The sequence below is a fragment of the Quercus robur genome, chromosome 7 (assembly GCF_932294415.1).
Source record: "Quercus robur chromosome 7, dhQueRobu3.1, whole genome shotgun sequence".
In the NCBI taxonomy this organism is placed as follows: Eukaryota; Viridiplantae; Streptophyta; class Magnoliopsida; order Fagales; family Fagaceae; genus Quercus; species Quercus robur.
Window position 1 is genome coordinate 7,514,468 of NC_065540.1, and position 16,396 is coordinate 7,530,863.

Below are 16,396 nucleotides of genomic sequence, written 5' to 3' on the forward strand. Positions count from 1 at the left end.
TACTATAGAAAAATATAATTGATAACGTACTAGGGAAAAAAAAGTTGTGATAAATGTGTATACCTATGATCTTATTTATTTATTTATTTTTTACCGTTACTCGCAATGTGACAAATTGTAACAAAAGTTATGGTCGAATCATTATTCTGTAAAAAAAAACTAAATTTCTTGTTAAGACGAAAGAGCATTGACCTTATATGTTTCTTTCTCCTTTCTTTTTTTTTTTTTTTTTTTTTTTTTTTTGGTTTCCCACAGTGTATCCTCAAAACTTTCAACCAGAGACTAATCACTGTTCGTGCCGGGTCGGCCCACGAAGGGGTAAAGCACTGGCCCAGGAATTCTTTTCAAAGTGTAGGTAGCATGACTCGAACTAGGGAGCACACCTAGTCGAGCCAAGTACAAGCACTTTGAGACCAAGCGCCGAACCGCTTGGCCAACCCACTGGGTTATTTCTTTCTCCTTTCTCATTCTCATTTTCTATTTTTGGGATAAATCTGTCATTTTCTTTTTTTTCATTTCTTTATCAGTTGCTGAGCCCAAAATTTTAAATAAATAAATAAATAAAAGAAGCGATTGCTTAAGAGGACAGACCACGCGTAGAGAAAAGTCAGAAAATCTTAATACTCGGAAAGACGCAAAACTCTAATCAGAGATTGGTTTTCTCATTCTCTTCCGCACTTCAATTCCCTCATTTCTAGGGTTTCTCTGCGTTTCAACTCGTGGATTAATCGGCGATGTTCAAGTTCTGGTATTTCCGCTTAATTCAACCTCAATTTTTGTCTCTTTTAATTTCACTTTCTGTTTAGGGTTTTCTTCAATCAATTGTTTTTTTTTTTTTTTTTTTTTTTTGTTTCAATTTGATTGTTCAATTGTTTGCCGAAGCTTAAATTTTGTGGCTTTTTTTTTTTTTTTTTTAATTTATTTTATGTTGCTATGATCAATATGATTAGTAATAATCGAAGCTCGTGTATGTGATTTGCATTGAATTTTGATTATAATTTGCGTTTTGTTATTAAGATTACTTTTTCTGATTATTCATCGAGCTTTGTACTTAGAACTTATTTAAGCCGAATTACTTGAATTCGTAGTGGTAGGATTTTCTCAATTATGTTTATATTTTTACGGAGGATCTGGGTATTTTCTTAATATTAAAAAAATAAAAATAAATAAATCTCACTTTTTGGTTAATTCTTTTAAAACTAGATAAAACCTGAGGTTTGTTTTCCTGGGAATTGTTAAAAAATCTGAATAATGTGGTTCTAGAAGAAATATTGCCCAATAAGAGCATTTTCTAATTGGTGCAAGAATACTGCGTGTTGAAATGATAGTCTTAATGCCTTATATATGCTTAGTTCAAACATAACGTGGATAAGAACATGGTTGAATTCATGTATGATGTCTATTGAATGCATTAGTTTTGTCACTCAGATTACTTTTTCTGATTATGCATCGAGCTTTGTACTTAGAACTTATTTTAGCCGAATTACCAGAATTTTGAGTGGTAGAATAATCTCGATTATGTTTAGATTTTTCGGAGGATCTGGCTAATGAGTATTTTCCTATTAAGCTAAAAAAAAAAATCTCACTTTTTTTTCGGTTGATTCTGGTAAAACTAGATAAAATAGGAAGTTTGTCTTTCTGGGAATTGTTAAAAATCAGAATGATGAGGTTCCAGAAGAAATAGTGCCCCATAAGTGCATTTTCCAATTGATGCAAGAACACGGCATGTTGAAATGATAGTCTTAATGCCTTATATATACTTAATTCAAACATAACACAGATAAGAACACAGTTGAATTCATTAGTTTTGACATGTGTTTGGGGCTTTAGTACTGGTGCGTCATCCTTCATTGGCAATTATGTTATGCAATATTAGCGGATTGTTTAGCATTGGGGATGCTTTATTGAATCGTATTGGCCAACCCTTATTAGTCTGTTGAGGTTGCTGTTGTGTTCCTTTAGTTCCTTTGCAATGGTTATATTTTGTTATCGTTAAAGGTTAAACCACCTCTACCTGCAGGGGATCTCAGGACCAACAACCTCAGCCGCGTCCACAGGATGGTTCTTCACAGTCTTGGTATCCTCCATCTGTAGTTAGCTCTCCAAATTCATCTCGTCCTGGAACACCAAGCAGTGCCTCTTCTAGCAGCTTCAGTTCACATAGGACTTCAGATAGGCCACAGTCGCCATCACATGTTTCACCTGCTGAAGCTGCGGGTATTATTGCTGTTCTGAAGGATAAAAGGTAGGTGCTTGGTAATTTAAGACTCCCATTTTTTATTTTTATATATATCAATTTTGTCAACTATATTTTTGCTATATGAAATGGGGGTTTGGAGAAAGGGGGGGGGGGGGGGGTGGTGGTTATATAGGGTACTAAGGACATTGTTCTCATCTTTATTACTAAGATTACTATATGTTTATTGATTCTCTATGTTTCTTTAGATGGCTTGCAAAATGGGTGTGGGAAATCTTGTTAAGAATTAGGACTACACATTTGGCTTGTCAAGAACCACCCTGTCATTCATGGAAATTTCCAAATACATTAGACTGTAGGAAGCTAAAATTGAATGCTTTAATCTCTCCTCCTTTTAATTTGTCATTTTCTAATATTAATTTCACCATCCAACAGGAATTTAGTATTGAAGTTCATCATGGACATGTATGTTGTGACAGTCTAAAGATTGTCAAAAGGGAAATTAACCGTGTTTCCTATTAACGTTGTTTCTATTGTATCATTTATGTATTGGGATTCTAAATTGCCTATTAATTTTTCTCAGCACTTTGCTTTTGTTTGTTTGAGGTTTTATTCCAATACACTATTTTTTAATGTTGATTATATTTTGGCCAAATTGTAAAGCTTATTACTACATATTAAGTTATTTAGTAAGTGATTGAAAATCTGAGTCACTCCTTGGAGTGCATTTATTTAATGCATGTGTGTCTTAGTCACTCCAGTAGTGCCAATAAAGATAATTAACTCTCCTGTATTATATTATGAGATTTCTAACTTCACTTTTGTAGTTTCTAACCATCTCTTGTTTTCTTGATAAATTTCTTTAGTGTTGATGAATTACGGAAGCTTTTGTCTGACAAGGATGCATACCATCATTTCTTACTCTCACTTGACCAAGTGAAAATTCAAAACAATGTAAGTTGTGGATTATGCTCTCTCTCTCTCTCTAATCTAACATTCTCAAATATAGAATGGAATTGTTGCATGTTGCTTGCTCTGGTTTGCTGAACAGTTATGCTAAAATATTTCTTAGTTGTGGTGCCTTTTCTTTGGAACTGAAATAGTTTGACAATGGCTGTAAGAAAAGACGTTCTCATGGAGGATTACTGAAAACTGGTAATACTTTGGTGCTATCACCTCCCACCCAAAGTTTGTAGCGGATAGGGGTTTATCCAGATTAGTGGCAGACCCATACCACTGACTTTTGCTTTGATGAAACTTATTGAAGTGTGTGAGCAACTATGGCTGCCGGGCATGGATTCCCTTGTAGATATGTGGTGCTTTAATAGAATCTTGCCTGTTGTGATTATCTGATATGGTCTACAGATTATCCATACGTCCATATTTGATTCAGAAGTAAATGAAAGAAAGGGAATGCATGACACATGGAATTATAGATACTTAGGGAAAAAAATGTTAGCTGCTTAGATTTGTTTGGGATATTATATATATATATATATATATAGAGAGAGAGAGAGAGAGAGAGAGAGAGAGAGAGAGATAACTGTGTTTGAAGGACAGAGATGTTTCTGATTGATTGGGTCATGAGTCTCCAGCTTGCTGTTTGCTGGTATGTCCTTAGGTTACTTGTATTTGGTTGGAGCATCAAATACAAGCAATACATAGATTTTCATCTTGAAGTCACTACCATCACTTCTATGGGAAAAGAAGATGTGTTGTCCTCATTCTTTTCATTTCAAGTTACTGATATTATGAGATAAAAATGTGATAAAGCAAAGTAAAAATCAATTGTGTAAGCGCGAATAACATTAATTGATTGTAGTCATAGCTTGCATAGTTGAGGATTAATGTATACTATAATATTTAAAGAGACATCTACGAACTGCAAATACAAGAATGTGTGCACTCACATGCACTACATACTGAATTTCTATTGTTTATGGTATTTGAGTTTCCATGTCTTTCTAATCTTTTTCCCCTCTGTTCTCTTATGGCTTATCAGTTAAGAGATGAACTTCGTAAGGAGACTCTACAACTTGCGAGTGAGTGTTGTCCTTTTCCCCACCCAATGTATCTACTTTTTTAGCATGTGGTTTAGGTAGTTGCAATGCAATTCTACACTTGGGGGAGAGATCCTAACACTTTCTTTTATATCAGGGGAGAACTTGGAAAAGGAACCACGGATTATGGAGCTTAGAAACCAGGTTAGTTTGTACACTTGTCTTTCATTTGTTGATTTAAGATTAGTCAACTGATTGAATAAATTTTTCCTTGCTTTAAGATTAGTCAACTGATTGAAGAACTTTTTCCTCCTTTGATTCTATGGTACAGTGCAGAATAATTCGGACAACAGAATTGGCTGCTGCTCAGGAGAAACTCAATGAGCTTGAGAGAAAGAAGGAAGAGACATTGAAATTCTATTCCCCTCAATCCCTTCTCCAAAGGCTTCAAGGTATTCTTCATCATGACAACTCAAGGTTCTGTAGAATAGGCCAATTTTGGTTATTCATTACTTATGGCTCAAGCTTGATTTTATTTTAGAGATATACGTTATGGAGATGTGAAATCATTTTTTGTTATTTCAGATGCGATGAATAAGGCGGAGGAGGAATCGGAAAACCTGCACAAACAGCTCTTAGATAGGGATGTGGACCTTGGGACCTTTGTGCAGAAATACAAGAAGCTTCGTACCACTTACCATAGGCGTGCGCTTATTCACCTTTCAGCCAAAACTTCTTCAATTGGTTGAATAGGTATAGCAGACGTTGTATAATTTCATATTGAGGAACGTTGCCTCTTGTTTTATTGTATGATATTGGTATAATTTTGTTTTGTTGGTATAAGTTCATTTTGTATATCATGTCAGCCTTTTTTTTGGCTATCGTTATTATGCCAATCCTTATCAAATCAAAGCCATTATTGTGGTTAACAATAACTTCATTGTTTGTATGTGCAAGTGCTATGTTCAATCTATCACTTCGCACATTATTACCGACGTCCCACTTTTTGTATCAAGTTTGAGTCTTGACAGACTTGATGTTCTCTGACACCCTGCTAATTGTTATAGTATAGAATCAGGTGATCTTTCATTGAGGCTTGACTGCAGCTTGTGATATATTGTATCGTGCGGAACTTTTGCATTATTTCCTATGCTATATGGAGAGAAAAAAAAAAAAAAAAAAGAGTCTATAGGCTATAGTCTATACTACCTTACCTTTTTCAACAAACTAAGGGTCATCCCTGTTGATTAAATTATACTGTGCAGCTTGAATAAAATTTGCATTATTAAGTACCATTTTTTTTTTTTTAGTGGGCATAACAAGGGAGAAATTTATTGAAATAAAAGCCGGGCAGAGTACAAACAGCCTCAGTGCCTAACCAACACAAGAAACAAGAGTAGCTAGACTCTTGAGCACAGACATAACCACATTAGTACAAAACCACAGGAAAAGCTAGCAAACTACAAAGCTACGACCAACACTAGCTAAAACAAAGCTTTAGTTGCAGTACACATCAGGAGTTGAAACAAAACCCATTATTCAGTTCCATAATATTCATTTGTATACAACAAGCCTATCAAAAAATAATTGTTTACAGCAGAATTTAGAAATTTAAGAATAAAAATTCAAGTATTGTTGCAAAGATTTGTATGCTACTATTACAAGTTCAGCTCAAATATTCATTTAAATTTGTATGTTACTGGTGCGTTCCAGGCTCCTTATTATTGAAAGGCAATGAAATGCCAATTAGTTTTTGTTTCTTATAAAGGTCTTGGACCTTGGATTTTGACAACTCATGAGAAAAAACTACAAAGGTGTTCATCTTTGTGCAGGAATTGTCACTTCCAATTTGTTTAGCAAAAAAATTGTCACTTCCAATTTATGGTCTCTCTCTCTCTCTCTCCGGCTGGTTTTATGCCTCAAGAGTAATGTAAAATCAGGTAGTTGGCAGTTTTAACTTTTAAGTGCCACCATAACCGTTGGGAGACAGACAATGCCATAAAACAACACGAAGTCAAGAACTAAAAAATATTGAAGCTGGGATTTGGGCCTCCCAACCTCACCTCAAGAACTTGAAAAACTTGAACCTAGGATTGGGACTTCCCACTCTCACTCAAACCAAAATCCTAGGCCTCATTAACCAAACTATTCATGCTGCTATCCACTAGAAAAGACAGTTTACACTGTCGATAAATATACACCCAAATAGCACTTACACAAACACCAGGTAACATAAATACGTATTTGCAAACAATGTTTTTGGGTCTTTGATGTTGGTTTCGACCCTCCCTGTTTTGAGATTATCATTAAGGATGAGGCTCTTGTATCCAATTTGTAGTTCTGTTTTTGTCTTGTGAATAAAATTCTTGTTCATCAAAAAAAAAAAAAAAAAAAGTAAGGAGCATATGCCAGCAGTCCTATACAGTTCCTTGTGAGGAAAAAAAAAAAAAAGGTAACAAAAAACTGGATTCCAATCTTATTTTCTCTACAGGTTGCAATATAGCTCTAACCTTGACTAAAATTGACTGAGAGTGCAAGTTCATTCAAATGATTCATCTCCTCCCACTCGAGCTCAAACATTGGGCAAAGATTATTCATTTACACGATCCATCTCTTTCTCCCACTTAAGTCCACACATTTGGCGGCCAAAAGGAACAATAAGGTTGTAACGTAAAACCTGTAATTCACACATACACACAGTCAGTTCATGTTTACACCATAGTCTAAACCCTAAACAACATTTCATGGTCCCCAACACGTATAATAAGGTAGTGAACTATTCACCATTCAGCAAAATACTAAACCAAACCATCAAATACTGCACCTTGCTATTAATCTCTCGCATTTGCACTTTTAAGGGCTTTGAAATTTGAATCCAATTAGAGGACAAAATTGCCTTATGCCCTTTTTAACCAAATTATATAGCCTTATGCCCCATTTCCAAACTAATTAGGGAAATGCCCCTCTTTTGTTTCAAAATTGAGTTAAGCCCTATAGTGACGTTTTTAAGGACTTATAGTGACGTTTTTAAGGACCTATAGTGGCGTTTTGTACCTCAAGCTCCACGAAACCGAGTTATGGGTAATAAAAATAACTCAATTTCATAGAGATCGAGTTACAAAACATTACTATAAATCCTTAAAACGTTACTATAGGTCCTTAAAAACGTCACTATAGGGCTCCTGAATTTTTTTTTTTTTTTTTAACTCGATTTTGAGAAAATTGAGTTAAAAAAGAGGGGCATTTCTCTAATTAGTTTGGAAAAGGGGGCATAAGGCTATATAATTTGGGTGAAAAGGGCATAAAGTCATTTTGTCCTCCAATTAGAATTATCTCCATTGCTTGTTTTTGCCCAAGCTTTCTTCAACACAGCTCACTATTCAGATATTTGAGTCCATATTTCATTGTTAAGTTGAACCCACTCCGGTGCACACCCATTCTTGGAGAGGATTCTATACAAGGTGTCTTCTGCTGGGTCTGCATGAGGATTGGTAGAAAGGTTAAGGGGCTTTTCTTTGCCAGGTAGGTTCTCAAACTGCCCTTCTTCCATGGAGTGCCATATTCTTTGCTCCCCTACGTTTATTATATCAGTCTCTGATCTGTCCCAATCATAGCCAAAGATCAAAATAAATATGGTTCAATAATTTTAATTTAACTTTTTTGGTTAAAATAATGATTAAATGATTAAATTCATCGTTTCCAATCGGCTTAATTTTTTTTGGGATAAATGGTAATTTATCAGTCTTATCTTCAATTAAAAATAAATAGATATCCCATATGCCACTCTTTAATGGCGAGTTTGGGCCCACGCATGATAAGAACCTAATCCTATGTCCCTTCATCTCTCTCCATTCCAAACATACCATAAGAATAATGCTTAAAGAGTAATGTTTGAGATTCGATAAATTTTACTTCATAATTCGTAAATGAGAAATCGATCATAGAAAGGAAATTTCAACATTTATTCATATATTGTTAAAGTACTAATGAACAAATTATTAAAAAATAATAATTCAAACATTTGGCACCAATCACATTTATTGCAACATCAGTTGTAAGTCAAATTCATTACCATAGTTTAAAAGTCGAGGTAGCCTTCCATAATTAATGATCAAAATTCACTCATTTCCTTTATGTCTTAAAAGCTTTGGAACAAATGCTAATAGAATAAAGCAACTTCATTAGTCACAAGTCACATAATGGTGATTTAAGCCAAATCCCAAGTAACATGTACATCATGGAATTTTAACACTAGTACTAAAATTATGTCTTTCTCATTCATCCAATTTTATCAAAATGAAACCTTATGAGAGAGAGAGAGTCTCACTCTCTCATAACATAATTTTGATTTTTGAACAAAACCTTATTGGATATTCTGGAACTTTAAAAAGGTAGATACCAAAATGTTCTATTCTAATAATTTAATATAATATATCATTAGTCTCCGCACATGCACAAAGTTCGTATTTTTAGTGATTTTAGATTCTTCTCTCTCTCTTGTAAAATAATTTTGAATTTAAGACTTTGAATAAAAGTGAATGAAAAAGAAAAATGTTTTGACAATTTTATATGCTTATGATCATTTACTTCTTCTTTTTTTATAATAGTTTATTGGATATTTTAGGAACTTTCAATGATTGGAGATCAAGATATTCTTTCTTTCTTTTCTTTTTTTTGAAAAACAAACTAAATGTTAAACACATATACACACACATAATTACACTCTCTCATCAAGCTCAAACACATTGAGATCAAGATATTCTATTCCAATAATATATAGAGAAGACAAGATATTTTTCCCATAAATATATTTTAAATTAAATAGATAGAGATAAGATATAGATATAGATATAGATTAAATAAAAATTGGTCATTAATTAAAAAAATTGGGTTTGAATATAGAAATATAAAGTAGTTTTATTATGTTCTCTTTTATTATTTTGATTAAATTGATTATTGATTATCAATCGAGATGTAATAGCTTTGAATTACGTTATCACTTTTCCATTTTTAGAATACTAAATATTTTAATACACACACATAGGGAGAGGTTTACAGCATATGCTTTAAACTTCTTTAACTCACACTCATTTTTCCAATTACGTTATCACTTTAATATATCAAAAACTATAAAGTACAAACACTACTTTTTTTTCCTAATTAACTAAACTAGTAAATCTCGTATCGCCAAAAAAATAAATATAGGGTTCGATCTCTACTTACACGACTACATAAAAGAAATCAATTAATGTCTTAATATGGTAATAAAGAACAATCATCAAAAGCGTTAAAATTATTTATAAAAAAATCATAATTACAAAAACTTTATAGTTAAAATTCTACAACAATAGTTGTCAATAGTCTTATAAATTAGTTTCCAAATAGCCTTTTTGCAAAAGCTTATTTGCCAAAAAGTCTTATAGATTTGTGGTATTGCTTCCTTATCTTTATGAGGGCACAAATATTCAAATCTTCTCTCTATCCTCATAACTATTAAAATAATTGAGCTTAGTCTAGGGAACAGAACTGTGTAGAAAATACTAGAAATGGATTTGACGGGATAGAGGGTAATGCATACCTTATTAGGTCGTAACATTTATTACATTGATGTTTAATCAAGAAAAAACATGCACAAATATTTGACAGGAAAGTGGTATATTCCATTTTAATTTAATTTAATTATTATCATCTAGTAGTACTATGAGTCTATAACATTAACATATGTAAGTATTGGACCCATTGGGGCATTTTTGTTTATGGATACTTTTTGATGAATAGCCCTGGGGGCCTAGGGCCTAGGGCCTTTCAACCTTTATTCTTGACATTCTATCAAAATGTTTTTCCAAACCTTTTCTTTCAAATGAGCAACACTTCATAGCCAAGAATTCTTCTTGTACTACTTCTGTATGATGGGTCGGCTAGCCAAGGAATTCATTATGGATAATTGTGAAAAAATCTTCTAGTGTTTTACATTGGGCCGCCTGTCTTTGCCAGAACTCTCCTAAATTGATCCACCATTCTCTTACTCTTCCTATGAGTCCTGCAACAAACTTATCAGTGGTCCTCCAGGAGGAAGCAATAATTTCTCAAGAAAAGCATGTGCTTTTTGAGCAGCGTTTTCTTTGGTCCAGAGGGCAGAACGACCTTTTACAGCCGTGTTAGAGCTATAAAGTGGCCGGGTGTGAAAACGTGTAAAACTTGCAAGAGCAATCTGATGGCCATGAGGGGTACTGATTTGGCTTTCAGGAGATACATGAATATGCATTAATGTGGGGCTTGGGGTGGAGTCACGGGGGGCTATTGCCCCTCCCATTTTATATTTCCAACTTCACCTCCCATTTTCTCTCTTCAAACACCGTCCTAGTAATCAGAACGTCGTACAATTTAATCAAATTCCCAGATTCCAGAAAACTCACTCAGTCACGTATTAACAAATGGGCAAGGTTAGTTTAATCACTCAGTCTCTCACGCTTCCATTCCCAAGACTCAAATTGGGTCTTCGTTGTTTTTCTTTCTTTTCTTTAACGTGTTGACTTCGCAGAATTTTGCTCCCAACTTAATGGGTTTTTTTTTTTTATTGATTCAGAAAGAGGGAGAAAAGAATGGTGAAGATAACAAGGTTGCGCCGGCGCCGGCGCCGGCGGAGAAGAAAGACGACGTTTCGGACACCGCCGTTTACAAGATCGACTGCAATTGCAACGGGTGCGTCGAGAAAATCGAAAAAGCCCTTCGTCATTTCGATGGTAAAATTCACATGCAAATCCACCAACCAACTTCATTGTATTTTCCAAATTGTATATTGTTATTATTTGTTTAATCCAACGTATTTTCGATGGTCACTTTCAGAAAAATTTCATAGTTTGAATTAGGAAATTGTTTGGATAAGATTTGAGGTTGTTTGTTAGGATTAAGAAAAACGGTATACATTTTTTGTGTGAACAGCACAATAACGTAAACTTGACTCAACAAAAGTATATTACTAATGAATTGAGTGGAAATTCTGATGCGATTCTTGTTGGTAATTGTTGTAGGTGTGGAAGGGGTGAAGATAGATCGTGATGCCTGCGAATTGACGGTAAAAGGGACCAACTTAGACCTCACGGCAATCAAAGAGAAATTGGAAAAAGAAATCAAGAAGAAATTTGAGGTACTTAACACATTGCATTTTTGAATTAGAGATTAGAGATTGGATACTCTTGTCCTTATTCTTTTCATTTCAAGTTACTGATATTATGAGATAAAAATGTGATAAAGCAATGTAAAAATCAATTGTGTAAGCACGAATAACATTAATTGATTCTAGTCATAGCTTGCATAGTTGAGGATTAATGTATGCAATAATATATAAAGAGACATCTGCAAACTGCAAATACAAAAATGTGTGCACTCACATGCACTACATGCTGAATTTCTATTGTTTATGATATTTGAGTTTCCATTTCTTTCTAATCTTTTTCCCCTCTGTTATTTTATGGCTTACCAGTTAAGAGATGAACTTCATAAGGAGACTCTACAACTTGCGAGTGAGTGCTTGTCCTTTTCCCCACTCAATGTATCTACGTTTTTAGCATGTGGTTTAGGTAGTTGCAATACAATACTACACTTGGGGGAGAGATCCTAACACTTTCTTTTATATCAGGGGAGAAATTGGAAAACAAACCACCGATTATGGATGTTAGAAACGAGGTTAGTTTGTACGCTTATCTTTCATTTGTTGATTTAAGATTAGTCAACTGATTGAATAAATTTTTCCTTGCTTTAAGATTAATCAACTGATTGAAGAACCTTTTCCTCCTTTGATTCTATGGGACCAACAACCTCAGCCGTGACCACAGGATGGTTCTTCACAGTCTTGGTATCCTCCATCTGTAGTTAGCTCCCCAAATTCATCTTGTCCAGGAACACCAAGCAGTGCCTCTTCTAGCAGCTTCAGTTCACATAGGACTTCAGACAGGCCACAGTCGCCATCACATGTTTCTCCTGCTGAAGCTGCGGGTATTATTGCTGTTCTGAAGGATAAAAGGTAGGTGCTCGGTACTTTAAGACTCCCATTTTTATTTTTATATATATCAATTTTGTCAACTATATTTTTGCTATATGTAATGGGGGGTGGGGGGGGGGGGGGGGGGTATATAGGGTACTAAGGACATTGTTCTTATCTTTATTACTAAGATTACTATATGTTTATTGATTCTCTATGTTTCTTTAGATGGCTTGCAAAATGGGTGTGGGAAATCTTGTTAAGAATTAGGACTACACCTTTGGCTTGTCAAGAACCACCCTGTCATTCATGGAAATTTCCAAATACATTAGACTGTAGGAAGCTAAAATTGAATGCTTCAATCTCTGCTCCTTGTAATTTGTCATTTTATAATATTAATTTCACCATCTGATGGGAATTTTGTATTAAAGTTCATCATGGACATGTATGTTGCAACAGTCTAAAGATTGTCAAAAAGGAAATTAGCCGTGTTTCCTATTAATGTTGTTTCTATTGTATCATTTATGTATTGGGATTTTAAATTGCCTATTAAGTTCTCTCAGCACTTTGCTTTTGTTTGTTTGAGGTTTTATTCCAATACACTATTTTTTAAAGTTGATTATATTTTGGCCAAATTTTAAAGCTTATTACTAGATATTAAGTTATTCAGTAAGTGATTGAAAATCTGAGTCACTCCTCCTTGGAGTGCATTTATTTAATGCATGTGTGTCTTAGTCACTCCAGTAGTGCCAATAAATATAATTAACTCTCCTGTATTATATTATGAGATTTCTAACTTCACTTTTGTAGTTTCTAATCATCTCTTGTTTTCTTGATAAATTTCTTTAGTGTTGATGAATTACGGAAGCTTTTGTCTGACAAGGATGCATACCATCATTTCTTACTCTCACTTGATCAGGTGAAAATTCAAAACAATGTAAGTTGTGGATTATGCTCTCTCTCTCTCTCTCTCTCTCTCTAATCCAACATTCTCAAATATAGAATGGAATTGTTGCATGTTGCTTGCTCTGGTTTGCCAAACGGTTATGCTAAAATATTTCTTTAGTTGTGGTACCTTTTCTTTGGAACTGAAATAGTTTGACAATGGCTGTAAGAAAAGACGTTCTCATGGATGATTACTGAAAACTGGTAATCCTTTGGTGCTATTACCTCCCACCCAAAGTTTGTAGAGGATAGGGGTTTATCCAGATTAGTGGCAGACCCATACCACTGACTTTTGCTTTGATGAAACTTATTGAAGTGTGTGAGCAACTATGGCTGCCGGACATGGATTCCCTTGTAGATATGTGGTGCTTTAATAGAATGTTGCCTGTTGTGATTATCTGATATGGTCTACAGATTATCTATATGTCCATATTTGATTCAGAAGTAAATGAAAGAAAGGGAATGCATGACACATGGAATTATAGATACTTAGGGGAAAAATGTTAGCTGCTTAGATTTGTTTGGGATTATATATATATATATATAGAGAGAGAGAGAGAGAGAGAGAGAGAGAGATAACTGTGTTTGAAGGACAGAGATGTTTCTGATTGATTGGGTCATGAGTCTCCAGCTTGCTGTTTGCTGGTATGTCCTTAGGTTACTTGTATTTGGTTGGAGCATCAAATACAAGCAATACATAGATTTTCATCTTGAAATCACTACCATCACTTCTATGGGAAAAGAAGATGCACTGTCCTCATTCTTTTCATTTCAAATTACTGATATTATGAGATAAAAATGTGATAAAGCAATGTAAAAATCAACTGTGTAAGTGCGAATAACATTAATTGATTGTAGTCATAGCTTGCATAGTTGAGGATTAATGTATGCTATAATATATAAAGAGACATCTACGAACTGCAAATACAAGAATGTGTGCACTCACATGCACTACATGCTGAATTTCTATCGTTTATGATATTTGAGTTTCCATGTCTTTCTAATCTTTTTCCCCTCTGTTCTTTTATGGCTTATCAGTTAAGAGATGAACTTCGTAAGGAGACTCTTCAACTTACGAGTGAGTGCTTGTCGTTTTCCCCACCCAATGTATCTACTTTTTTAGCATGTGGTTTAGGTAGTTGCAATACAATACTACACTTGGGGGAGAGATCCTAACACTTTCTTTTATATCAGGGGAGAACTTGGAAAAGGAACCATGGATTATGGAGCTTAGAAACCAGGTTAGTTTGTATGTTCATCTTTCATTTGTTGATTTAAGATTAGTCAACTGATTGAATAAATTTTTCCTTGCCTTAAGATTAGTCAATTGATTGAAGAACTTTTTCCTCCTTTGATTCTATGGTACAGTGCAGAATAATACGGACAACAGAATTGGCTGCTGCTCAGGAGAAACTCAATGAGCTTGAGAGAAGGAAGGAAGAGACATTGAAATTCTATTCCCCTCAATCCCTTCTCCAAAGGCTTTAACGTATTCTTCATCATGACAACTCAAGGTTCTGTAGAATAGGCCAACTTTGGTTATTCATTAGTTATGTTCAAGCTTGATTTTATTTTAGAGAGATACGTTATGGAGATGTGAAATAATTTTTTGTTATTTCAGGTGCGATGAATAAGACGGAGGAGGAATCGGAAAACCTGCACAAACAGCTCTTAGATAGGGATGTGGACCTTGGGACCTTTGTGCAGAAATACAAGAAGCTTCGTACCACTTACCATAGGCGTGCGCTTATTCACCTTTCAGCCAAAACTTCTTCAATTGGTTGAATAGGCATAGCAGATGTTGTATAATTTCATATTGAGGAACGTTGCCTCTTGTTTTATTGTATGATATTGGAATTAGGGTTGTAATCGGTTTGGTTCAGTCGGTTTTTTTTTAGTAGTGGAGACATGAAGAACACCTTGTTGAGGTATCAGTTGGAAGTTGCCATTGAAGAGCGTGACCACGCAAGGAGGATTGCAACCTTGAGTGCGAACATGTTGAATGAAGTGGTGGCTCATATTATGGGGTATGATGAAGTTAATGAACCGACAAGACAGTGTACGGATAAATGAATGCAACAGTATGACTTCTTGTTGTGGTATTCAATAAAATATGTATATATGCCAAGTAACTAGTTTTGTGCGTGTGGTTTAACTAGAAGTGTCATAGTTTTTCAGCTGTTTGACTAGCAGTGTGGCTATCTTGGGAGCATGTCTTACTATTTTCTGATGCATCATAACAAACCTGCTAATTGTTTCATTTATCACAATTTTTTGGTTAACCTTATTATTTTTGAGAAGCACAATTTTTTTAAGCAGTGTGAGAAAGCTTTTCTAGGAATGTCTTTTCTTGTGAAGTGTAAAGATCAAAAGGTGTGAAACCTACTGACAGTTTGTCACCAATTGTTTTAAACTAATCTTTTGGACAGTCTTTTAGAGTGACATAAATCTATCAAAGAAAGGTGATATGTTGTCAACATAGAGGGATTAACATATTAGAGAGGCATGGAAGTTTGTATAGAGGAGAGGCATAAAGTGTTACTGCTTTTATACATGGGAGTGTCATTGTATTATTAATCAAATCTTTAATCCATACCCACATTCAGACCTTCCCAGATCACAACCGTCCAATATGTAGACTTTGATTGACCCTTGTCTGTGACTGACCTCAACTAACTGGTTTTTTTTTTTTCTTTTTGCAACTAATTGGTTTTTATTTTTATTTTTTTTATTATGTAATTGATGTGATAGTTATTAAATATTATCATCAACATCTCATGCATGATGTGTATTATTGGACTTTTAACAAGCCGCCTGGTCAAAAAAAAAAAAATTACACATCATGCATGAGATGTTGATGATAATATTTAATAACTATCACATCAATTACATAATAAATTATTTTTTTGAACAATTTTTTTTTTTAATTTTAAAAGTTGATGTCTTTTTTATTATTATTATTATTATTTGATAGTTGAGACTTAGGAATGAGAGAATTTGAACCATAAATGTATTTGTTAGAAATAACAAAAGATACTAACCAATTAAGTTGCAAGATTCTTGGCTAAAAGTTAATATGCTAATTTGTAAGATTTACATATTAAGGTTTGACTATTATATTCATTAGTTATACAGTTCAAATTTGAATCTTGTTTTTAACCAAAAAAAAATTGAATCTTGTAACAATCAAAGGAAAAATACTAACCACATATACTATATACTATACCCTTATAGAACTAGTCTAGTCACAATTGGGGTTTCTTATAGTTGCTT

At 34.1% G+C, this 16,396-nt stretch overlaps 1 protein-coding gene and 1 pseudogene across 21 annotated transcripts in view; both read left to right on the forward strand.

The window, feature by feature from the left end:
* The first annotated feature begins 547 nt into the window (after positions 1 to 547).
* LOC126691999 (vacuolar protein-sorting-associated protein 37 homolog 1-like) overlaps positions 548 to 16,396 on the forward strand; it is a 39,125-nt gene continuing 23,276 nt past the window's right edge. For 5 of the 21 annotated variants that reach the window (XM_050387387.1, XM_050387383.1, XM_050387388.1 and 2 more), the window contains exons 1-4: positions 553 to 748; positions 2,021 to 2,245; positions 3,064 to 3,151; positions 11,681 to 11,720. In XM_050387387.1, coding sequence (XP_050243344.1) covers positions 735 to 748; positions 2,021 to 2,245; positions 3,064 to 3,151; positions 11,681 to 11,720 — 367 coding nt within the window. In that variant the 5' untranslated portion in view covers positions 553 to 734. Of the gene's footprint in view, positions 749 to 2,020; positions 2,246 to 3,063; positions 3,152 to 4,199; positions 4,240 to 4,354; positions 4,402 to 4,528; positions 4,650 to 4,782; positions 5,133 to 10,290; positions 10,641 to 10,783; positions 10,941 to 11,228; positions 11,345 to 11,680; positions 11,721 to 16,396 lie in introns of those variants that run through there. The other 16 variants (XM_050387386.1, XM_050387381.1, XM_050387385.1 and 13 more) reach the window with 12 other exon arrangements.
* Positions 11,866 to 15,278, forward strand: LOC126690755 (vacuolar protein-sorting-associated protein 37 homolog 1-like; annotated as a pseudogene).